The sequence below is a fragment of the Chiloscyllium plagiosum genome, chromosome 9 (genome assembly GCF_004010195.1).
Source record: "Chiloscyllium plagiosum isolate BGI_BamShark_2017 chromosome 9, ASM401019v2, whole genome shotgun sequence".
NCBI lineage: Eukaryota > Metazoa > Chordata > Chondrichthyes > Orectolobiformes > Hemiscylliidae > Chiloscyllium > Chiloscyllium plagiosum.
Window position 1 is genome coordinate 1,581,610 of NC_057718.1, and position 25,501 is coordinate 1,607,110.

Genomic DNA, 25,501 nt, shown 5'->3' on the forward strand with positions numbered 1-25,501 from the left:
CATACATTCACAACTGTCTGCGTAAAGAACCTACCTCTGATGTCTCCTCTATACCTTCCTCCTAACACCTTAAAGCTATGACCACTTATGCCAGTCAATCCTGCCCTGGGAAACGTCTCTGGCTATTGACTCTATCCATACCTCTCATTACCTTGTACACCTCGATCAGGTCTCTTCTTTTCCTCCTTCTCTCCAGAGAGAAAAGTCTGAGCTTTGTCAACCTCTCTTCATAAGACAAACCCTCCAGTCAAGGCAGCATCCTGGTAAACCTTCTTTGCACCCTCTCTAAAGCCTCCATATCTTTCCTATAGTAGGACGACCAGAACTGGACACAATATTCCAAGTGTGGTCTCACCAGGGTTTTGTAGAGCTGCAGAAAAACCTTGTGGCTCTTAAACTCGATATCCCTGTTAATGAAATGCTTTAAGCATCCATCTACTTTCTTAATAACCCTATCCACGTGGGTGGCAACTTTGAGGGATCTATGTACTTGAATCCCGCTGTTCCTCCACACTGCCAAGAATCCTGTCTTTAATCCTATATTCAGCATTCGAGTTTGACCTTCCAAAATGCATCACTTCACATTTATCCAGGTGGAACTCCATCTGGCATTTCTCAGCCCAGCTCTGCATCCTGTCTACGTCGCACTGCAGTCTGCAGTAGCCCTCAATACTATCAACACCTCCAACCTTTGTGTCATCACCCACCCCTCAACCTCCTCATCCATGTCATTTATAAACTCTACAAAGAGCAGAGGCTCAAGAACAGGTCCCTGTGGGACACCACTCACCACTGACCTCAAGGTGGAATACTTTCCATCTACGACAACTCTCAGCCTTCTGTCAGCTAGCCAATTCTGAATCCAGATAGCCAAATCTCCCTGTATCCTATACTTCCTGATTTTATGAATGAGCCTACCATGGGAACCTTATCAAATGCCTTGCTGAAGTCTATATACACCACATCCACTGCCCGACCTTCGTCAATCTATCTCATCACCTCCTCAAAGAATTCAAGATTAGTGAGGCAAGACCTGCCCCTCACAAAGCCATGCTGACTGCCTTTAATCATGCTATGCTTTTCCAAATAGTTATAAATCCTATCCCTCAGAATTCTTTCCAAAATATTGCTGACCAGAGATGTAAGACTGACTGGTCTGTAGTTGCCAGGGATTTCCCTATTACCTTTCTTGAAAAGAGGAACAACATTCGCCTCCCTCCAATCCTCCAATACGATTCCCGTGGAGAGTGAGGAAGCAAAGATCTTCACCAGCAGCTTAGCAACCTCCTTTCTCGCTTCCCAGAGCAGCATGGGATAAATCAGGTCTGGCCCTGGGGACTTATCAATCTTAATGTTTGCCAAAATTTTCAGCACATCAACTTCATCAATCTCGATCTGTATCCCAGCTCCTCAAAGTTCTCATTCACCAAGGTCCCTTTCCTTAGTGAAAATCAAAGCAAAAACCTCATTTAGGGCTTCCCCTATCTGCTCAAACTCCACGCACAAGTTCCCTACACTATCCCTGATTGGCCCAACCTTCTCCCTGATCATTCTCTTATTCCTCACGTATGAGTAAAATGCCTTTGGGTTCTCACTAAACCTTCTTGCCAAGCCTTTTTTGTGCTCTCTCCTGGCTCTCCTCAGTCCATTTCTGAGCTCCTTTCTAGTAAGCCTGTAATCCTCTAAAGCTGTGCTAGATCCTTCCTTCCTCCACCTTACAAAAGCTGCCTTCTTCCTTTTGATGAGAAGCTCCTCTGTTCTCGTCATCCAAGGTTCCTTAATCTTACCCCTTCTTGCCTGTCTCAGTGGAACAAATTTGTGCATCACTCGCAAGAACTGCTCCTTAAACAGTCTCCACACGTCTGCTGTGCCCTTTCTGTGGAACAATTGCTCCCAATCTGTACTTCCCAACTCCTGTCTGATAGCGTCATAATTTCCTTTTCCTCAATTAAATATCTTCCCTTGGTAACTGCTCCTTTCCCTCTCCAAGGCTGTGGTAAACGTGAGGCAGTTATGGTCATTGTCACTAAAGTGTTCTACCACCGCGAGATTTGTTACCTGTCCTGGTTCATTGCCGAGCACCAAATCCAAAATGGCCTCCCCCCTCGTCGGCCTGTCTACATACTGAGTAAGGAAACCCTCCTGAACACACCTGACAAAAACAGCTCCATCCAAACCACCTGCACTAAGGAGGTTGCAGTCAATATTGGGAAAGTTGAAGTCACCCATAACAACAACCCTGCTATATCTGCATTTTTCCAGAATCTGCCAGCTTATGAGTTCTTCGATCCCCCTACTGCAATGAGGGTGTCTGTAGAAAACCCCCAGTGAGGTGGCTGCTCCCTTGATGTTCCTAACTTCCACCCATATTGACTCAGTAGAGAAACCTTCCTCAACAACCTTCATTTCTGTAGCTATGACGCACTCTCTGATTAGCAATGCAACACCCCCTCCTCTTTTTCTGCCCTCCCTGTTCTTTTTAAACATTCTAAACCCTGGAACATCTAGCAACTATTCCTGCCCCTGGGTCACAACATCATAGTCCAATGGCTGATCCCAACTTGGCCTCAACTTCATTTTCCTGCCTGCCCTCCCATAATCCTTCAACCGAGTTTTAATTAAAAATCCTTTATCTCCTCCTTACATTTACTCAATGTCCAAAGATATAGTTTGAGATGGACAAAATTATGAGGGGGATAGATAGGGTAGACAGGGAGGAGTTGATGGAGTGATCAATGATTGGGGGCATAGATTTAACATAAGGGACAGATTTTGAAGAGATATGAGAAAAATCTTTTTCACTCAGAGTTTGGTGGGAATCTGGAGCTCACTGCTTGTGAAATGGTGGAGACAGAATCCCTCATAACATTGAAATAGTATTAAGGTGTGCACTTGCGATGCCGAGGCACACAAGGCTATGGATCAAGTGCTGGGCAATGGGATTGGAATGATTCGGTACCTGTTTCTAACAAGCGCAGATGTGATATTGATCTTTATGACAACACATTTCAATATGTTATGATTTTTACCAAATTTTTCCTCCGATTCTATTTTAATAATAATGCTTAATTCAGGTTTTCATCCACAAGACTAAACTTCTAATCTTTGGATTTTATGATATTAAGTCCATACTGAAGCAGCCCTATGAATGTTATGATTCATGTTAGTTAAACTATTCTTGAAAACAAACTCATAAGCATTTATTCAATTTTTAACCTTCTATGTAAGATGGTCTAGTTATTTAGCTTATTCATTGCTTAAACCTACTTGCCACTGCTTTTCAGAAGAACTTAGTAGGAGGAAGACCAGTTTTGAAAGTGGTATTGAGATGAAAATATATAATTCAAACTGCAAATATGATAGAATATTCCACAGGTTACAGTGCAGCATAGTGTTATGAAGTTGTAGGTATGTACTGTACCTTTAAGAGAGTTGCAAAGCTGGCAAACCTGTCATGTGACTGACTGCAATCACAGAGTGTGCTGAAAAATTTAAAAATGTAACATTTAGCTGTGAAATAAATAGCTGAGTTGAGTTGTTATGTCCCACAACAATTCAAATTTAGCCAATCAGTTTAAATTATGCCCCAAGATACCAAAACCCAATTGAATTTGAATTTTACTGGTTTGACGACATCAAACCAATGAGGCAATCTGATGTTTTGGGGAATAAAAATCAGGCATTTTGAACAGTTAGCCAGAGAAGCAAAGAGCACCAATACAGACTGCCCACAGACCCCCTCTCTGAAAGGTACATTTATCAGTGAATGACCTGTGCAACAGAAGACCAAAGAAAAGACACCAGAAAGTCTACACAGGAAGATTGACAGCTGGCTGGTTTTGTAACTTGATTTTTTTGTAAATCTTAATTGGGGTTTTTTTTGGATCAGTATATTGTAAAGTGAGAGGTAAATGGAGGCTTACAGTGTAAATAGCTGTTGTTTAATGTTCTCTTTTCTTGGATGTTAAAGAATAAACTGTTATTTTTTTTCTTTAATTAGTGGGATTTGGGTAGTTCTTTGTTACTCATACTTAACAGATTACCAGGTGAGGTGAGCTTTTCTGTGGGTCTGGTTTAAATTTGCAGAAAGATTTACTGGGTCATAACAATAGCCAGATGGACAGAAATTGCTTCTATTCACTACGACAGTTTATGAATTGAGATGATTTCTTAAATCAGTGCTGATAAAGGAAAAGCTTTGCCTTACAACGTAGTGATACAATCACTTTCAAAAATCTTCATTGTATCAATATAATGTTTTGGCAGGAATTAGAGAAATTCATGTTTACTAAAACTCTACAGTAGTTACGTTAACCTAACATGTGATCTTTGTGCATTTTTCATTTCTTATTTAGATCTAATTAAGCATTTCTTATTTAGATCTAATCAAGTCCAGGTTGTTTTACTTAGCAACTTGCAAAACTAGTGACTAAAGTTCAATCATCTTACATTTTCATAAGCACTCTGAAATAAGCCTGCAAGTAAACTTCACCTACGAATGAAGTCTCCTATGTTATAGCAACAATTAAGCTATACAGGAGCTTCCTTTGATTTAAAGCTATGATGTGTTGAGGTCATGAATGGGTGTTGTATACATGCAAGTTATTTATTTCCAAAAGTACTATTTACTATTAATCACAACTTTCATGCATTATCTGTGCCACTTTATTGGATCAATGACATTCAAACTACAATACATATAGTTTTTAGAGTCTTTAAGAGGGAGGTGGGGAAAGAGTAGATCAGGAGTTTTGCCTGATTGTTGTCCTGGTCTTCTTGACATCGAGTATAGACAATGGATGTTCAGTTAGTCTAATGCATCCTTTGCTTAAATAGCTTGCCAACATTCATCAATGAGGATGTACGCTTAGAGAAGGGGCTACTGGTTTACATCAAACTCAAAATATACCATGTACTTTTAATTGGAATAGGGCAATGGGATAGAACAAACCTTACTGAAAACTGGAAGCTCATTTCACTAGAATGAAACATCCAATTTTAAGAATACAAATAGAATTTATGGGTGGCTGTTGTACCCTTTTGTCTCTTTTGTGTAAAGCATACTCTCAAATCCACTGTGCTGATCTTTTGATCTATTCTGGATGCTACATGGGTAGAGATGAAAAGGCATTGGAGTGAAATAATCTATTATAGTTGCTATTGTAAACCAATCATTTAATAACTGCTACCAGTAGATTTCTAAAAGCAAGCCTGTGCTTGCTTATTTTACAAATAAGTTTGATTTGAATTGATCTAATAAGCATTATGCCACCAAACCAGTAAATCAATGCTGTTGATATCACTCAGCATTGCAAACCAATCATCTAGCCAACTGAGTTAACCGACCCCCCCAAAGACAGGTGAATCAGGTACCTTCTCACTGCTATCAAAGAACAAAGAACAAAGAAAATTTACAGCTCAGGAACAGGCCCTTCGGCTCTCCAAGCCTGAGCCAATCCAAATCTACTGTCTAAACCTGTCGCCCAATTCCTAAGCATCTGTATCCCTCTGCTCCCCACCTTCTCATCTGTCCAGACCCATCTTAAATGAATCTACCGTGCCTGTCTCTACAACCTCTGTTGGCAACGTGATCCAAACACCCACCACCCTCTGTGTGAAGTACTTGCCGCATGTATCCCCCTTAAACTTTCCACCTCTCACCTTGAAAGCGTGACCTCTTGTTATTGAATCCTTTACCCTGGGAAAAAGCATGTCTCTATCCACACTTTCTATCCCCTTTATGATTTTGTAAACCTCAATCAGGTCCCCCCTCAATCTCCTTTTTTCTAATGAAAACAAACCTAACCTACTCAACCTCTCTTCATAGCTAGCACCTTCCATACCAGGCAACATTCTCATAAACCTTCTCTGCACCCTCTCCAAAGCGTCCACATCCTTTTGGTAATGTGGCGACCAGAACTGTACACAGTATTCTAAATGCAGCCAAACCAATGTCTTGCACAATTTTAACATGACCTGCCAGCTCTTATACTCAATATTGAACTCCATCTGCCACTTTTCCGCCTAACTCTCCAGTCTATCTATATCCTCCTGTATTCTCTGACAGTCCCTGCTTTCTGCTACTCCACCAATCTTCGTGTCATCTGCAAACTTGCTGATCATACCAACAGTGCCCTCTTCCAGATCATTCATGTATATCACAAACAACAGTGACCCCAACACTGACCCCTGCGGAACACCACTGGTCACCTTTCTCCATTTCGAGAAACTCCCTTCAACTACTACTCTCTGTCTCCTGTTGCTCAACCAGTTCTTTATGCACCTAGTCAGAATACCCTGCACACCATATGACTTCACTTTCTCCATTAGTCTACCACGGGGAACCTTATCGAACACCTTACTACAGTCCATGTATATGACATCAACGGCCCTTTCTTCATCTATCAACTTGGTCACTTCCTCAAAGAACTCTATTAACTTTAGAAGGCACGATCTCCTCCGCACAAAACCATGTTGCCTATCACTGATAAGCCCATTCTTTTCTAAATATAAATAGATCCTATCCCTCAGTACCTTCTCCAGCAACCTTCCCACCACTGACGTCAGGCTCTCTGGTCTGTAGTTACCCGGAATATCCCTACTACCCTTCTTGTACAGGGGGACAAGATGAGCAACCCTCCAGTCCTCCGGCACCTCACTTGTGTTTAAGGATGCCACAAAGATATCTGTCAGGGCCCCAGCTATTTCCTCTCTCGCCTCCCTCAGCACTCTGGGATAGATCCCATCCAGTCCTGGGGATTTGTCCACCTTAATAACCTCTTGTCTACCCAACACATCTTCCCTTCTTATGTCAACATGATCCAGACTAATCAAACTTCTATCTCTAATCTCAAGATTCATCATACAATGAAAGCAAATTACTGCAGATGCTGGAATCTAAAACCAAAAGACCAAAATGCTGGAAGATCTCAGCAGGTCTGGCAGCATCTGTAAGGAGAGAAAAGAGCTGACCCTTTGACAAAGGGTCAGTTAGACTCGAAACATCAGCTCTTTTCTCTCCTTACAGATGCTGCCAGACCTGCTGAGATTTTCCAGCATTTTCTCATTTGGTTCAAGATTCCATCATGTTCCTCTCCTCAGTGAACACTGAGGCAAAGTAATCATTCAGAATCTCACCCATTCTCTCAGGTTCAACACACAGCCTTCCTTCATTATCCTTTAGTGGACCAATCCTTTCTCTAGTTACCCGCTTGCTTCTTATATAAGAATAAAGTGCTTTGGGATTCTCCTTAATTCTGCTCGCTAACGCTATTTCATGACCTCTTTTAGCCCATGTTGGCCTGAAGAACAAGATGGTTTATCAAACATAGAAACACAGGAAATAACAGCAGGAGTAGACCATTTGGCCTTTTGAGCTTGTTCTACCATTCGTTATAATCAAGGCTGATCATCCAACTCAATATCCTGTTCCTACTTTTCTCCTGTATCCTTTGATTCCTTTAGGTCAAAGTGCTGTACCCAACTCCTTTATATTATGCTTTGGCCTTGACTGCTTTTTGTGGCAGAAAATGCTGCAGGCTCATCATTCTCTGGGTGAACACATTTCTCCTCACCTCAATCCTAAATGACCCACTCTGTAGCATTAGATGATTATCTCATATCCTTAGATTGTGACCTCCTGGTTTTGGACTTCCCTGTCATCAGTAACATTCTTCCTGCATCTACCCTGTTAGAATGTTATAGGTTTCTGTGAAACCGCTCTCATTCCTCTAAACTGCAGTGAATACTATCTGAACAGACTTAATCTTTCCTCATACACCAATCCTATCTTCCCAAGAATCAGTCTGGTAAACCTTTGCTGCACTTCCTGTTTGACAAGAACATCCAAGGAGACTGAAACTGCTCACGATATGCCACTGTCTCTTCATCAATGCCCTGCATAATTGCAGTAGGATATTCCTGCACTTGTACTCAAATCCTCATGCTGTTAAGGCCAACATACCATTTACCTCTTAACTATCTCCTGCATCTACATGCTTACCTTCGGTGACTGGTGTGCAAGGACACTCAGCTCTCGTTGCACATCCCCCTGTCTCAATTGAGAACTATCCAGATAATAATCTGCCTTCCTGTTTTTGTCCCAAAGTGGGACACATTATCCTGTCCCTGCCATGCATATGCCCACTCACTCAGCCTGTCCAACTCACACTGCAGCATCTCTGTACCTTCCTCACAGCTCACCCTCTCATCTGGCTCTGCGACATCTGCAAATTTGGAGACATTACATTTAGTTCCCTCATTCAAATCACTGATATATATTGGGAATAGCTAGGATCCAAGCATTGATCCCCCCCCGGCAATCTCTTATGTGGGACTTTGTTGTAAGTCTTGTGAAAGGCCAAATAAGCCTCAGCCAGTGATCCCCCTCATCAGCTTTACTGGTTACATCCTTGACATCCAATAGATTTATCAAACCCTTTCATGAATTCAGACTGATTCTGTTCGATCCTGTCGTTATTTTCCTAGTGCTCAGCTATTACATCTTTTTTAATGAACTCCAGTATTTTCCCATGCACAATGTCAGATTCGCTGCTCAATAAATCCCGGTTTTCCCTCCACTTCCCTTCTTAAGTTCTGAAATTTTGGGTTATATTAGCCACTCTCCAAACTATAGAAAGTCTTCTAGAGTTGATAGAATCTTTAAAAGTGACCATCAATGCATCCACAATTTTGAGGGACACTTTCTTAAGTACATGTGGAATGTAGGTTATCAGGCCCTGAGGGTTTATTGGCCTTAAATCTCATCAATTTCAACAACATTTCCCTACAAATACTGATTTTCTTCAGGTCTGTGCTATCACTAAACCTTGTCTTCTCCAACACTTCTGAGATGTTAATTGTGTCCTTCTTTGTGTACACAGTATGTATTTATTTGCTTACCCATTCCCTTGTTCTCCATTATAAATTCCCCTGTCTCGAACAAAGGGACTTACACCTGTCTTCTTTTTTTTCCCTTCACTGAGCAATAGAAAATGTTATGGTTAGGCTTTATGATCCCTGCAAGCATACTCCCAAAATCTATTTTCCCTTTCTTAATCAGTTCTTTATCGAAGAGTGTGGTGCTGGAAAAGCATAGCCAATCAGGCAGCGTCCAAGGCACAGGAAAATCAGCTTCATTCCTGATGAAGGGCTTATGCCCAAAACATCGACTCTCCTGCTCCTCAGATGCTGCCTGACTGGCTGTGCTTTTTCAGCACCACACTCTTCAACTCTGATCTCCAGAATCTGCAGTCCTCACTTTCTCCTAATCAAGCATATTTCAGTCAGGCATTTGATAAGGATCCCCATGGTAGACTATTGCACAAAATACGGAGACATGGGATTGAGGGTGATTTAGTGGTTTGGATCAGAAATTGGCTAACTGAAAAAAGACAGAGGGTGGTGGTTGATGGGAAATGTTCATCCTGGAGTTCAGTTACTAGTGGGGTAACACAAGGATCTGCTTTGGGTCCACTGCTGTTTGTCATTTTTGTAAATGACTTGGATGAGGGCATAGAAGGATGGGTTAGTAAATTTGTGAATGACACTAAAGTCGGTGGAGTTGTGGATAGTGCTGGAGGACGTTGCAGATTACAGAGGGTCATAGGTAAGCTGCAGAGCTGGGCTGAGAGGTGGCAAATGGAGTTTAATGCAAAAAGGTGTGAGGTGATTCACTTTGGAAGGAGTAACAGGAATGCAGAGTATTGGGCTAATGGTAATGTTCTTGGAAGTGTAGATAAACAGAGAGATCTCGGTGTCCAGGTACATAGATCCTTAAAAATTGACACCCAGGTTAATAGGGTTGTTAAAAAAGCATACAATGTGTTAGCTTTTATTGATAGAGGGATTGAGTTTCGGAACATGAGATCATACTGCTGCTGTAAAAAACTCTGGTGCGGCCACATTTGGAGTATTGCGTACAGATCTGCTTATTATAGGAAGGATGTGGAAGCTTTAGCGAGGGTTCAGAGGAGATTTACTAGGATGTCACCTGGTATGGAAGGAAGGTCTTATGAGGAAAGGCTGAGGGACTTGAGGCTGGTTTTGTTATAGACAATAGACAATAGACAATAGGTGCAGGAGTAGGCCATTCTGCCCTTCAAGCCCGCACCACCATTCATTATGATCATGGCTGATCATCCTTAATCAGTATCCTGTTCCTGCCTTATCTGCATAACCCTTGATTCCACTATCCTTGAGAGCTCTATCCAACTCTTTCTTAAATGAATCCAGAGACTGGGCCTCCACTGCCCTCTGTGGCAGAGCATTCCATACACCCACCACTCTCTGGGTGAAGAAGTTTCTCCTCATCTCTGTCCTAAATGGTCTACCCCGTATTTTTAAGCTGTGTCCTCTGGTTCGGCACTCACCCATCAGCGGAAACATGTTTCCTGCCTCCAGAGTGTCCAATCCTTTAATAATCATATGCGTCTCAATCAGATCCCGTCTCAGTCTAGTAAACTCAAGGGTATACAAGCCCAGTCGCTCCAATATTTCAACATAAGATAATCCCGCCATTCCAGGAATTGACCTCGTGAACCTACACTGCACTCCCTCAATAGCCAGAATGTCTTTCCTCAAATTTGGAGACCAGAACTGCCCACCAGACCCTTGTACAGCTGCAGAAGAACCTCTTTGCTTCTATACTCAGTCCCTCTTGTTATGAAGGCCAGCATGCTATTAGCTTTATTCACTACCTGCTGTACCTGCATGCTTGCCTTCATTGACTGGTGTACAAGAACACCCAGATTCTTTGTACTGCCCCTTTACCTAACTTGACTCCATTTAGGTAATAATCTGCCTTCCTGTTCTTGCCACCAAAGTGGATAACCATACATTTATCCACATTAAACTGCATCTGCCATGCATCTGTCCACTCACCTAACCTGTCCAGGTCACCCTGTAATCTCCTAACATCCTCCTCACATTTCACCCTGCCACCCAGCTTTGTATCATCAGCAAATTTGCTAATGTTACTATGAATACCATCTTCTATATCATTAATATATATTATTAAAAGCTGCAGTCCCAGCACCGATCCCTGCGGTACCCCACTGGTCACCGCCTGCCATTCCGAAATGGAGCCGTTTATCACTACTCTTTGTTTCCTGTCAGCCAACCAATTTTCAATCCAAGTCAGTACTTTGCCCCCAATACCATGTGCCCTAATTTTGCTCACTAACCTCCTATGTGGGACTTTATCAAAGGCTTTCTGAAAGTCCAGGTACACTACATCCACTGGATCTCGCTTGTCCATCTTCAGAGTTACATCCTCAAAAAATTCCAGAAGATTAGTCAAGCATGATTTCCCTTTCATAAATCCATGCTGACTCTGACCTATCCTGTTACTGCTATCCAGATGTGTCGTAATTTCATCCTTTATAATTGACTCCAGCATCTTTCCCACCACTGAGGTCAGACTAACTGGTCTATAATTTCCTGCTTTATCTCTCGCTCCTTTCTTAAAAAGTGGTACAACATTAGCCACCCTCCAATCCGCAGGAACTGATCCCGAATCTATCGAACTCTGGAAAATAATCACCAACGCATCCACGATTTCTCGAGCCACCTCCTTCAGTACCCTGGGATGTAGACCATCAGGCACCGGGGACTTATCAACCTTCAGACATAGCAGTCTCTCCAACACCAATTCCTGGCAAATATAAATTTCCATCAATTCAGGTCCTTCAGCCACTGTTGCCTCAGGGAGATTGCTTGTGTCTTCCCCAGTGAACACAGATCTGAAGTACCAATTCAACTCTTCTGTTGTTTCTTTGTTCCCCGTAATATATTCCCCTGTTTCTGTCTTCAAGGGTTCAATTTTAGTCTTAACTATTTTTTTCCCTTTCACGTACCTAAAAAAGCTTTTACTATCCTCCTTTATATTTTTGGCCAGTTTACCTACGTACCTCATTTTTTCTCTGCATATTTCCTTCTTAGTAATCCTCTGTTGTTCTTTAAAAGCTTCCAAGTCCTCCGTTTTCCCACTCATCTTTGCTATGTTATACTTTTTCTCTTTTGACTTTATCTGTTTCTTAACTTCCCTCGTCAGCCACGGCCACCCATGCCCCCTCCTAGGATCTATCTTCCTTTTTGGAATGAACTGATCCTGCATCTTCTGATTTATACCCAGAAATATGTGCCATTGTTCCTCCACTGTCATCCCTGCTAAGGTATTGCACCATTGAACTTTGGCCAGCTCCTCCCTCATAGCTCCATAGTTCCCTTTATTCAACTGAAATATTGTCACTTCCGATTGTACCCTCTCCCTCTCAAATTGCAGATTGAAGTTTATTGTATTATGTCACTACTTCCCAATGGCTCCTTCACTTCGAGGTCCCTGATCAATTCTGGTTTGTTGCACAATACCAGATCCAGAATTGCCTTCTCCCTGGTAGGCTACAGCACCAGCTATTCTAAGAATCCATCTCAGAGGTACTCCACAAAGTCTCTTTCTTGAGGTCCAATACCATCCTGATTCTACCAGTCTACCTGCATGTTGAAATCCCCCATAACAACTGTAGTAATATCTTTGCAACAGGCCAATTTCAGCTCCTTATTCAACTTACACCCTACATCCATACTACTGTTTCGGGGCCTGTAGATAACTCCCAAGAGGGTCTTTCTATCCTTAGAATTTCTCAGCTCTATCCATACTGACTCTACATCCCCTGATTCTCGGTCCCCCCGCGCAAGGGACTGAATATCATTCCTTACCAACAGGGCCACCCCACCCCCTTTGCCCGTCAGTCTGTCCTTATGATAGCACGTATAGCCTTGAATATTCATTGCCCAGGCCCTGTCCACTTGAAGCCACGTCTCAGTTATCCCACAATATCGTAGCTGCCAATTTCCAAAAGAGCCTCAAGCTCATCCATCTTATGTCTAATGCTTCGTGCATTCATATATAGTATTTTTAATTTGTTACTGCCCTCACCTTTCCTATCAACCCCTATTTCACTCAACCTTACAGCATGATCCCTTTTTGAGTTTTCTGCTTCATTGATAGAAGAGGGTTGAGAGGTGACTTAATTGAGACATATAAGATAATCAGAGGGTTAGATAGGGTGGACAGGGAGAGCCTTTTCCCTCAGATGGTGACAGCTAGTAAAAGGGGACTTAGCTTTAAATTGAGGGGTGATAGATATAGGACAGATGTCAGAGGTAGTTTCTTTACTCAGAGAGTAGTAGTGGCGTGGAAAGTACTGCCTGCAACAATAGTAGACTCACCAACTTTAAGGGCATTTAAATGGCCATTGGATAGGCACATGGATAAGAATGGAATCGTGTCGGTTAGATAGACTTCAGATTGGTTCCACAGGTCGGCTGAAGGGCCTGTACTGCATTGTAATGTTCTATGTTCTATGTTCAATCCTTTGTCCTACTTTGCTGAATTCAAAACTGCTCCCATTTCTCATGTTCATTAATGTTTTTCTGGCCAACTTGAATGCCTCTTCTTTGGATAAGAAACAGAAGAAGTAGGCCATTCAGCCCCTCAAGCTTGCTCCACCATTGAATACAATCGTGGCTGATCCAACATTTCTTCCACATTTTTGTACCCTTTCACTGTAACAGTTGATGCCCTGACTGCCACAGAGCATAAGATACAGGAGCAGAATTAGGCCTGTAATCTGCTTGGCTGTTCAATCATGGTTGACATATTTCTCAACTCCCATTCTCCTGCCTTCTCCCTGAAATCCTCGATCCACTCACTAATCAGGAATGTATCTATCTGTCTTAAAAAACCCTCAGTGACTTGGCCTCCACAGCTCTCTGTGGCATTCAGTTCCACAGAATCACCACCCTCTCGCTGAAGAAATTCCTTCTCATCTCAGTGCCAAAGGATCATCACTTCACTCTGAGGCTGTGCCTCCAAGTCCTGGTCTCTCCTACTAGTAGAAACATTCACTCCACATCCACTCTATCAAGGTCCCTCACTATCCTGTAAATTTCGATGAGATTTCCCCCTCATCCTTCTAAACTCCATTGAGTACAGACCCAGAGTTCTCAACCACTCCTCATATGACAAGCTCATTATCCCCAAGATCATTCTTGTAAACATCCTCTGAACCCTCACCAACATCAGCATATCCTTCCTTAGGTACGGGACTCAAAACTGCTCACCATATTCCAAATGTGGTCTGACCAGAGCCTTATAAGCCTAGCTTTACATCCCTGCTCTTATTTTCTTGACTTCATGAAATGAATGTAAACGTTGCATTTGCCTTCCTAATTAATAATTGAACCTGCATCTTAACCTTAAGGGAATCCTAAGGTAGAACTCGTAAATCCCACTGCACTTCAGTTTTCCGATTCCTTTCCTCATTTAGAAAAAGTCGAAGTCTCTATTCTTCCTACCAAAATGTACATTCCCATAATTTGCCACATTGTATTCTGACTGCAAGTTCTTTGTACAGTGTGTTTTGAGAAGATTTGTAGCTCACTTTGAGGCTTTGGATGTTCATTTGCTTGCTGAGCTGGAAGGTTCATTTCCAGACGTATCATCACCCTACTAGTGGGCCTCAGGTGAAGTACTGCTGAAAATTTCTGCTTTCTGTTAATATGTTTGGTTTCTTTGGGTTGGTGATGTCATTTCCTTTGGTGATGTTAGTTCCTGTGGTGAAGTCGCTTCCTGTTCTTTTTCTCAGGAGGTGGTAGATGGGGGTCTAACTCGATGTGTTTATTGATAGAGTTTTGGTTAGAATGCTATGCCTCTAGGAATTCTCGTGCGTGTCTCTGTTTGGCTTGTCCTAGGGTGGATGTGTTGTCCCAGTCAAAGTGGTGTCCTTCCTCATCCATATGTGAGGATACTAGTGAGAGAGGGTCATGTCTTTTTGTGGATAGTTGATGTTCATGTATCCTGGTGGCTAGTTTTCTGCCTGTTTTCCAATGTACTGTTTGTTACAGTTCTTGCACAGTATTTTGTAAACGATGTTAGTTTTGCTCATTGTCTGTATAGGGTCTTTCAAGTTCATTAGCTGCTGTTTTAGTGTGTTGGCAGGTTTGTGGGCTACCATGATGCCAAGGGGTCTGAGTAGTCTGGCAGTCATTTCTGAGAAGTCTTTGATGTAGGGGAGAGTGGCTAGGGTTTCTGGATGTGTTCTGTCTGCTTGTTTGGGTTTGTTGCTGAGAAATCTGTGGACTGTGTGTTCATTGGGTACCCATTTTTTTTGAATACACTGTGTAGGTGATTTTCCTCTACTCTGTGTAGTTCCTCTGTGCTGCAATGTGTGGTGGCTCGTTGAAACATATAAATAGGAAGCAGAAATTTTCAACATTGCTTCGCCTGAGGCCCACTGAAGATGTTACCTAGCATGGTGATGAAACGTCTGGAAATGAACCTTCCAGCTCAGTGAGCAAGCCTACATCCAGAATCTCAACCTGAGGTATAAATCTTCTCAAAACTCTTTAGCATTTTTCATAAGACAATCCCTCCATACCAGGGATCATCCTAGTGAACCTTCTGTGAACTACCTCCAATAAGATGATATCTTTCCTTAAATAATGGAACCAAAAATGCTCTTGGTGCTCCAGATGTGGTCTCACCAGTTGCAATAAGCATTCCCTACTTTTATACTCAAACTGTCTTGAAATAAGTACCAACTTTCCATTAGCCTTCCTGATAACTTGTTATCCATGTGTGCTCGCTTTCTGTGTTTCATACATAAATACGCCCAAGCCCCTCTGTGTTGCTGTTTCCTGCAGTTTTTCTCCATTTGAATAATATTCTGATCTTTTGCTCTCCCACCTAAATTGAGCAGCTTTGCATTTTCCCACATTATACGCCATTGACAATTTTTTGCCCACTGATGTAACTGATTAATATCTCTCTGTAAACTCTTTGTATTCCTCTCACAGTTTACCTTCCCATCTATTTTTGTGTTTTCTACAAATTTGGCTGCAATACTTTCATTTCCTTCCAGTACTAACTCCAGTTTCCCTGTAGGTCTTGCTTTGGCCACCTTTCCTGTTTTGTTTTTATTTACCCGACAGGAACACACAATTATTGTAGTTCAACCATGCACTCTTTGAATGTTTGCCATTACCTTACCACCATCATCCTTTTTAGTAACACCCACCCCCTGAATTTGTCATAACCAACTTGCACCTCAGATCATTGTAATGTACTCTATTTAGACTGAGGATCCTAGTCTGGGATTCAGCTAAGTCACTTTTCATACTAGTTACGAATGAAAGGGGTGGCACAGAGGCTCAGTGTCTCACACTGCTGCTTCACAGCATGAGGGACCCAGGTTTGATTCCAACCTCAGTTGACTGTCTGTGTGCAACTTGCACATTCTCCCTGTTTCTGCATAAGTTTTCTCCAGGTTCTGTGGTTTCCTCCCACAACCTAAAGATGTGCAGGTTAGGTGGATTGGCCATGGGACATTGCCATAGTGTCCAGGGATGTGCAGACCAGGTGGATTAGCCCAGGGAAATGCAGGGTTCTAGGGCGGGTCTGGATAAGATGCTCTTCAGAGAGTCGGTGTGTATTGATAGGCTGAGCGGCCTGACCCCGAAAGGGGCCTCATCAACTAGATTGTCACTCATTCCTTACTCATTACACAACATCCAGTCAAAGGTGGCCTGTTTTTCTCATTGGTTCCTCAATCTATTGGTAAAGAAAACCATTCTGTATACCATTAAAGCCAACACTAACTGTGGTTTGAAAGTCTCCTTAATACATGGAATCAAAAGCACACAAATGCCATTTTATGTGACTCAATAATAGGTAATTCCATACTCAAATAGTAAACTATCTAACTTGTACATAGAATCTACTTTTCTGGAATTTGTCGTCTGCTACACTCGACATTCTGAAACATTGCCACTTGGTGGTGCTGTAAGTAACATTTGATTTGGAGATGCCGGTGTTGGACTGGGGGGTACAAAGTCAAAAATCACACAACACCAGGTTATAGACCAACAAACCTGTTGGACTATAATCTGGTGCTATGTGATTTTTGACTTGGTAACATTTGAAATCATGATGTCTCTAAGCAAGCAAATACAAGATTTCATCCCAGGGAACACACCTAGAAATACAAGGTGATGTATATTGGGAGGATGAGAAAAATGATACCCACACTGAAGGGCAAGTGCAGAAAAACTTCAGGCTCAGAATTAAACACATAAGGGGAAGGAAAAACTGGTGAAATCCTTTGAGGGAGTGCAGAGTGAGTCATTATGATACGATGAATAAGGTTTTCTCATTATAAAATTGGTGAAGGTTAGTGGTAGATTAAAAAAAGAAACAATTTTAGAACTAGCAAAATAAGACAAAAAGGGACAAAAGATGAGTATGAGAGAAAGCTAGCTTTAAAGATGGTAAATAGTCCATGTTCCTACAAGTATTTAAATGGGAAAAAGAGTTATTAAAGCTACTCAAATGGAAACATAGAAACAGCAGTAGGCCATTCAGCCCCTGAAACCTGCTTCACCATTCAATAAGATCATAGCTGATCTGTGGTTTAACTCTCAAGGTGCCTGACTCGTGTCCTTATCCCTTGATGCCCTTGTTTAATAAACAGTTGTCTATCTCAAATTTAAGTTTGACAATTGCATTAACATTGACCACTCTTTGAGGAAGAAAGTGCCAAATGTCCATGACTATTTGCATTTAGAAGTGCATCCGAATATCTCTCCTGAATGGCCTGGCTCTAAACCTTAGACTATGTCCACAGTTCTAAAATCTTCAACCTGGGGAAATAGTTTATCTTTATCTACCCTGAGTTTCCCCATTAATATCCCGAACACCTTGATTAGATCATTCCTTAACCTTTTCCATCTTCAGAGAAGAAAGGCCTAATTTGTTCAATCTCTCCACATAATATAACCCCTGAAGTCCAGGTATAACCCTTGTAAACCTGTGTTGAACTCCCTCCTCAGATATGGTGCCTAGATCTGTTCATAGTACTCTTAGTGGAGCCTAACTTCGGTTTTGTGTAACTGCAGCATTTTGTCTACATCCCTGTACTCCAGCTCTTTAGATATGAAGACCAGCATTCCATTAGCCTTCTAATTTCTGCATCTGTCCTTGGCATTTTAAAGAGACCCCCTAATCTTGTTGGAAATCCGCTGTATTTAACTTTATGCCATATAAATACTACCCATTTCTATCAATTTTTTGGTCTGAAATGGATAGCCTTGCACTTATTTATAAGAAAATCCATCTGCCACAGCTTTGCCTATTCATTTAATCTATCGATATCCTGCTGTAATTTTATGCTGTCACCAACACTGTCCGCAATGCTGGCCAATTTTGTTTTGTTAATGGGTATTGTGAGCAATTAAGGCCCCAAAACAGATCCCTACTTTCATATCCTGTCAATTTAGTACTTACCCATTAATCAAATTCTCTGTTTCCTACCCATATCAGTAATTTGCCCTCATTTCTATGGGCTTCCACCTTAGCTAACATTCTCTTGGGTGGGAATTTATCAAAATGTTGCTGCAAGTTCATATAAACAACATCCATCGACTTACTTCTGTCCACCACCTTTGTCAATTCTTCAAAAACCTCGATGAGTTTTAGATTAGATTAGATTAGATTAGATTAGATTACAGTGTGGAAACAGGCCCTTCGGCCCAACAAGTCCACACCGACCCGCCGAAGCGCAAACCACCCATACCCCTACAGTTACCCCTTACCTAACACTACGGGCAATTTAGCATGGCCAATTCACCTGACCTGCACATCTTTGGACTGTGGGAGGAAACCGGAGTAACCGGAGGAAACCCACGCAGACACGGGGAGAACGTGCAAACTCCACACAGTCAGTCGCCTGAGGCAGGAATTGAACCCGTGTCTCTGGCACTGTGAGGCAGCAGTGCTAACCACTGTGCCACCGTGCCGTCCCTGTCAAGCATGACTTACCCTTCATGAATCCATGCTGACCCTCCCTTCATTAACGGAATTTTTTGAGGTGATCAGTTACCCTATCCTTGATTGTAGACCACAATAATTTCTCCATCACAGATGTTAAGCTAATTGGCATATAATTCCTTGGTTTCCCTCTGTCACCCTCCTTAAAGAGCAAAGTGTCATGAGGAAATTTCCAGTCCAGAGGTACAACTCCCAAATGTAGGGAGCTATGAAAGATTATGCTAAGGGCATCAACAGTGTCCTCTCCCACCTCCTTTAACACCAGTGGATGGAAACAGTCAATTCTAGGGATTTTTCACTCTTTAGTTCCATTAATTTCCCCATTACTAATGATTTACTTTAGCTAATTTTATTCAGACTCTATCCATGATCCTCTGTTAATTTCTTTGGGACTTTGGGAAAACTGTCCTCCTTTACTTCTGTGAATGCTGCAGCAAAGTAATCGTTCAGCGTATTTGTCATTTCCCTGTGGTCATTGATAGTATCCCCAGTCTCAGCCCTCAGTGGACCAATCGTACTCTTAGCCAGCCACATTTCTTTTATATAGCCATATTGTCCCATTGTGTGTACTGTTCTTTGCATTTTATATACCCCTGTTATTTAAGTTTATGCTGTCCTGTACCACTTAGATGTCCATTGCTATTTTTTTGATTAGGTGGAGCTTTTCCTTCACATGGATATGATTTGCTTCTAAATAGCATTCAATGTTCCTTTGATCACCTTCCATTGTTCCTCGATTGCTTTACCTTATAGCAGAGATTCCCCATTTACTATGGATAATCTCTGCCTCATTCCATTAAAGTCTACCTGACTTAAACTTAAAATTCTAATATCCAATCTTTGCTTATCTCTTATAAATTTGATCATGTTATGATCACTATTTGACAAATGCTTATGAACAACTAGGTCACTAATTACATCAGGCTCATTGCTCATTACTAGGTCCAATATTCCTTGTCCCCTTGTCACATCCTATTACTGGAGGAAACTATCTCGGACATACTCCAGAAATTCACAACCTGCTGGCAGGCACTTGTTAGTCTATTCCAGTCAATGTTAAGATTAAAATTCACCTATTTTGCTTTTGCTACATTGTTGCCTAATTTCAGCTTTTATAAATTTAATGAAGCACTTCTGAGCTGCAATCAGGTGGTTTATCTATGACATGTATTGTGGTTTTAGTTCCTTTATGGTTCCCCAGTTCCACATATAAGGTCCTCACTTGGCCTACTCCCCTCATTACATCCTCCCTCACCATAGAAATAGTCTTGTTTCTAATCAGCAATACCACTCCACCCCATCTGCTGGTTTCTCTATCCCTCCTTTGATCCTTATCACCTGACATGTTTAGTTCCCAGTCCTGACCAGCCTGTAGCCCTGTTTCTGCCATGGATACAGTAGCATAGTTTCAATTTGAATTTGTGTCTGCAGTTCGTGTAATTTGTTCCTTACACTCTGTGCATTTGTATAAAGACCTCTTATTTTACCTGTACGCTCTATCCTATCCTTCAGCATCTTTTTGTTATTTCTCTCTCTTGTCTTATTCAAAACATTATTTATAACCTTGCCTTGTTCATTAAACGGGCTCTGCTTTTTCATCCTATTAACCTCTCTACCTACTCCTCACGTGCTGACCTGCTGCTCTGGTTCCCATGCCCCTGCCATATTAGTTTCATCCGTCTCAAGTGGCATGAGTGAATTTTCATGCAAGGATATTGGTGCCCTTCCAGTTTAAATGCAATCTGTCCTTCTTGTGTGGGTCCCACCCGACCTGGAACAGATCCTGATGATTCGATTCCCTACAGTGTGGAAACAGGCCCTTCGGCCCAACTAGTCCACACCAAGCCTCTGAAGAGTAACCCACCCAGACCCATTCCCCCTAACTAACGCACTAACTCTACGGGCAATTTAGCATAGCCAATTCACCTAACCTGCACATCTTTGGACTGTGGGAGGAAACCCACGCAGACACAGGGAGAATGTGCAAACTCCACACAGACAGTTGCCCGAGGCTGGAATCAAACCCGGGTCCATGGTGCTGTGAGGCAGCAGTGTTAACCACTGAGCCACAGATACCTGAATCCCTCTTTAGCTATGTATTTAGCTGTACTGTCTTCCTATTTCTGGCCTCACTGTGTGGCATGGGGATTAATCTTAGAGGTAAAAACAGAGAATGTTGGAGAAACTCAGCAGGTCTGGCAGCATCCAGAGAGAAACAAAGTTAAAGTCAGATAGAATGTTTGGATGGTTGTTCTTGATTGGTACAAATTCAATGGGCCATAGGAACATTTTCTATGCTGGAGATGTCTATGACTATATGACTTGTAAGTAAATATTTTGAGTTGACATGACACTTCAGGACTGAAGAAAGCTGGAAAATGGTGATTTTGATGCTGTTGACAGGGGCAGGGGGTGGAAACAAATCGAACAGAATGGGGTGGGTCCTCAGAGTAAAAATGAAAGTCAGTGCTAATGGTGTAAAGGAGGAATAGAGATTCAAAATAGTGTAAATGATCGACGTAAAAAGGATAAAATGGATCAGCTGTACTGAAAGCCAAGTCGACAAATTTGATCTGACCAAAGTGGGGGGGGTTGGGGAGGAAGGGGTGAGGGAGGTGGGCTGTAATCAATTGTTGGGCAGAGGTCATGCTCTGAAATTGTTTAATATTGAGTCCTAGAATCTGCAAAATGCTTAAGCAGAAGACAAGGTGGTATTTAAAGGATTTTGAGAAGATTTGTAGCTTAGGTTGAAGTTCTGGATGTAGGTTTGTCCACTGAGCTGGAAGGTTCATTTTCAGACGTTTCATCACCAACTAGGTAACATCTTCAGTGAGCCTCTAGACGAAGCACTGCTGGTGTTTCCTGCTTTCTATTTATATGTTTGGATTTCTTTGGGTTGGTGATGTCATTTCCTGGTCTTTTTCTTAGAGGGTTGTCAATGGGGTCCAAGTCAATGTGTTTGTTGATAGAGTTCCAGTTGAAATGCCATGCTTCTCGGAATTCTTGTGTGTGTCTCTGTTTGGGTTTCCCTAGGATGGATGTGTTGTCCCAGTCGAAGTGTGTCCTTCCTTATCTGTATGTAAGGATACTAGTGATAAATAGAACATATAAATAGAAAGCAGGAATAATCAGCAGTGCTTTGTCCGGAGGCTCACTGAAGATGTTTCCTAGTATGGTGATGAAACGTCTGAAAATGAACCTTCCAACTCAGCGAGCAAACCTACATCCAGAGGCGGTATTTCTCCAGTTTACATTCAGCTTCATTGGAACACCTGCAGCTGGCTCAGCTTGGATTTGTTAGCATGCTAGCAAGATGATTTTCTAAACTCAGCTATTAGATTCTCAGTGTCATCTCCATTTTGATTACATATCCTTCTCAATAATCAATACGACCAACTTTCCCACTTTCTTTCCTTTTCTCTCCAATCCTTGACATTCGATGGTGTTACTATCACTGAATCTCCGTCTATCCACAACATGGGATTTAACATTGACCAGAAACTGAAATTAAATTAGACTAGCCATAAAAATACAGCGGCTACAAGAGTAGGTCAGAGACTAGGAATACTGCCATTAGTAACTCACCTCTTGACACCTCGAAGCCTGCCCACCATCTACAAGGCACAAGTCAGGAGTGGAATGGAATACTCCCCACTTGTCTGGATGGGTGCAACTCCAACAACACTCAAGAAGCTTGACATTATCCAGATTAAAGCAGCCCCACTTGATTGGCACCATATCCACAAGCATCCACTCCCTTCACCACTGATGCTCAGTAGCAGCAGTGTGTACCATCTACAGAAATTCACTAAGGTTCCATCGGTAGCAACACCTTCCAAACCCATGACCACTTCCATCGAGAAGGGCAAGGGCATCAGATACATGGGAACACCATCACTTGCAAGCTCCACTCCAAGCCACTCACCATCCTGACTTGGAAATATATTGTCATTCCTCTGGTGTCATTGCATAAAATCCTGGAATTTCCTCTTGAATGGCATTAGGGTCCATCTACACCACATGAATTACAGTGATGTAAGAAGATAGTTCACCACTTTCTGAAGGACATCTTGGTAAGGGCAGCACAGTGGCTCAGTGGTTAGCACTGCTACCTCAAGGCACCAGAGCTCAGGTTCGATTCCACCTTCAGAAGAATGCCTTTTGCAGTTTGTACATTCCCCCCTAGTCTGCGTGGGTTTCCTCCAGGTGCTCCGGTTTCCTCCCACAGTCCAAAGATATGTAGGTTAGGTGGATTGGCCAATCTAAATTATCCATAGTGCCCAGGGATGTGCAGGCTAGGTGGATTAGCAATGGGAAATACAGGCACAGGGTGGGGTTGGAATACTGTTCAGAGGGTCAGTGTGGACTTGATGGGACTGTAGGGATTGTATGAATAAGTGCTGGCCTAACCAGTGATGGCCATATCCTGTGAATGACTTGCCCTTCTTTGAGCTAGATCACTGTTACCATCAGAACACCATACTATCATGTGACAGCCTATGTCTCTAACTCAGCAATCTTAATTTACCACAATCCATACATTTATATACATTCAATATAATCCTAATTTTATTACTTACCATCTCGTGCTGAATTTCCAAAAATTCTTTGCCCCTTGATATCTCACTTTTGTATTTTCTTCTGGTTATCATATCTCTTTCAAGTTTGATTGAACACTCTCAAACAGCACTAGCAAATTTCCCCACCAAGAATCAGATCTGCATAGGTCCCTTCTCTCTCAGAACTGATATCAAGCTCCTAAGAATCTGATGGCCTTCCTCCTGCACCATTTCTTCAAGCAAACATTCATTTACTGTATACTTCTAATTCGATACTCATTTGCATGCATTAACTTTTATGCATTATTTTTAATCCTATATGACCTTGTTTGAGCTTCTAATTCCATATTCTTTCCACTACAAAGATTATTGCCTCCCTCTAAAATATCTTGTTTTAATTCATCCATCACTGTTGCCCCACCCCAGCTCTGTGATCTGCAATAGCCCAAAGTTCGCTCAGAACACTGCTCCCCTCTCTCCAGGTACTTACACATGCTCACCGCCAAGGCTCTACCATCAGTGCTCATGCTAATCAGGCTGCTTGACCTCCAAGCTCTGGAGTTTCCTCGTTCTCCTGACCTACTGTATCTCTCTTCTAACTCTCTCTGTCCTCCTTCAAGATCCTCTTTACATCTACATTTTTGATAAGCTTTTGATCCCCAATAGCATACATCCTGGCTCAAGAAAGTGTAGGACTGGGTATTAAATATGTTTGGAGACAAGGTTTTCAGGAAAGAGAGGAAAGACCTAGGGTGGCTTGAATTCAAAACTCTTTTGAAATGTTTGGAATTTTTTATCACCCTAAAATGCAATATGAGTGCTAGTTCTAATGGTGCACACTGCTTTCTATAAAAGTGTAATTTTATTCGCATTTAATATTATTTGATTTCAAACCAGTCAAGGATCAGGAGGTCCTTTTGACTGGTTTCTGGAAATGGAATGTATCCCATGCACGGAGTGCAGACTCTGCAACTAAGAGGCCTGGACTGCGGTGCCCAGTCACATGATTAGGTTAGTAGCTGTCACTTATCACTCAACTGCTGGAAATGTGTTGCTGGAAAAGCGCAGCAGGTCAGGCAGCATCCAGGGAACAGGAGAATCGACGTTTCAGGCATAAGCACTTCTTCAGGATTCCTGAAGAAGGACTTATGCCCGAAACGTCGATTCTCCTGTTCCCTGGATGCTGCCTGACCTGCTGCGCTTTTCCAGCAACACATTTCCAGCTCTGATCTCCAGCATCTGCAGACCTCACTTTCTCCTCAACTTATCACTCAACCACAGACAGTCCCTCTCTTCAAAAAAACATCATTAATGTTTACTGCTTGACCTGCAAAATGTGCTGTCAAGGTGAAGGGTGGGTGATGAGAAGAGAATTGTGGGGTGCAATTGTGAACTAACAGAGAGTGCAGGATAAGACCCACGAAGAGGTGGAGCACTATTGAGAGTGATGGAGGAGGGCAGGGACAAAGAAGATTGAGAAAATGTTATGGAACAAGTTGGGGAAGCACACATACTCTCCTGGCACCCTGGCAACTATTTTGTTTTTAAATGTGCTCAACAAAGGATGGTGTCTCTCTTTTAAATCTTTTGTTGTCAGCCTTGACTGCTTTTTCAATTGTTGTAAACATCATCTTCTGCTGTTCAGCTCCTGGTCATTGTCTGCTCAAATCTTGGAGGTGTGTCAGTTTGTGTGAGACTTCAGCCATCCTGCTTTGTGTCTGGAAGAAAGGAAAAGTGAGTTCCCATATCTCTATCTGATTCTCACCTAAAGATAATTTGCACTTGTTTCATTTTTGAACAGGAGAGGCTGGTTCTCTCGGTGTTACCACGTTTCATGATGTTGGAGATCATTAATGATATGTCTGACGCAGAAGAAAAGCAAGGGGCATTCCACAAAATCTATGTTCATCAATATCAGAATGTAAGGTGAGTACCTATAGGTGAGCACTGAAATCAAGCTGGACACTGAATGAAATGTTGGACCATGTACATTGGGAGGAGTCATTCAGGTACAGAAGGAGTCCCATCAATTGTACCATCAGAGAATGGGAATAGC

General features: G+C 42.2%; 1 protein-coding gene across 1 annotated transcript in view; it reads left to right on the plus strand.

The window, feature by feature from the left end:
* Positions 1-25,501, plus strand: part of LOC122553148 (adenylate cyclase type 8-like) — a 137,412-nt gene that overhangs the window by 22,330 nt on the left and 89,581 nt on the right. Inside the window, exon 3 of the mRNA XM_043696737.1 lies at positions 25,247-25,371. Coding sequence (XP_043552672.1) covers positions 25,247-25,371 — 125 coding nt within the window. The remainder of the gene's footprint in view (positions 1-25,246; positions 25,372-25,501) is intronic.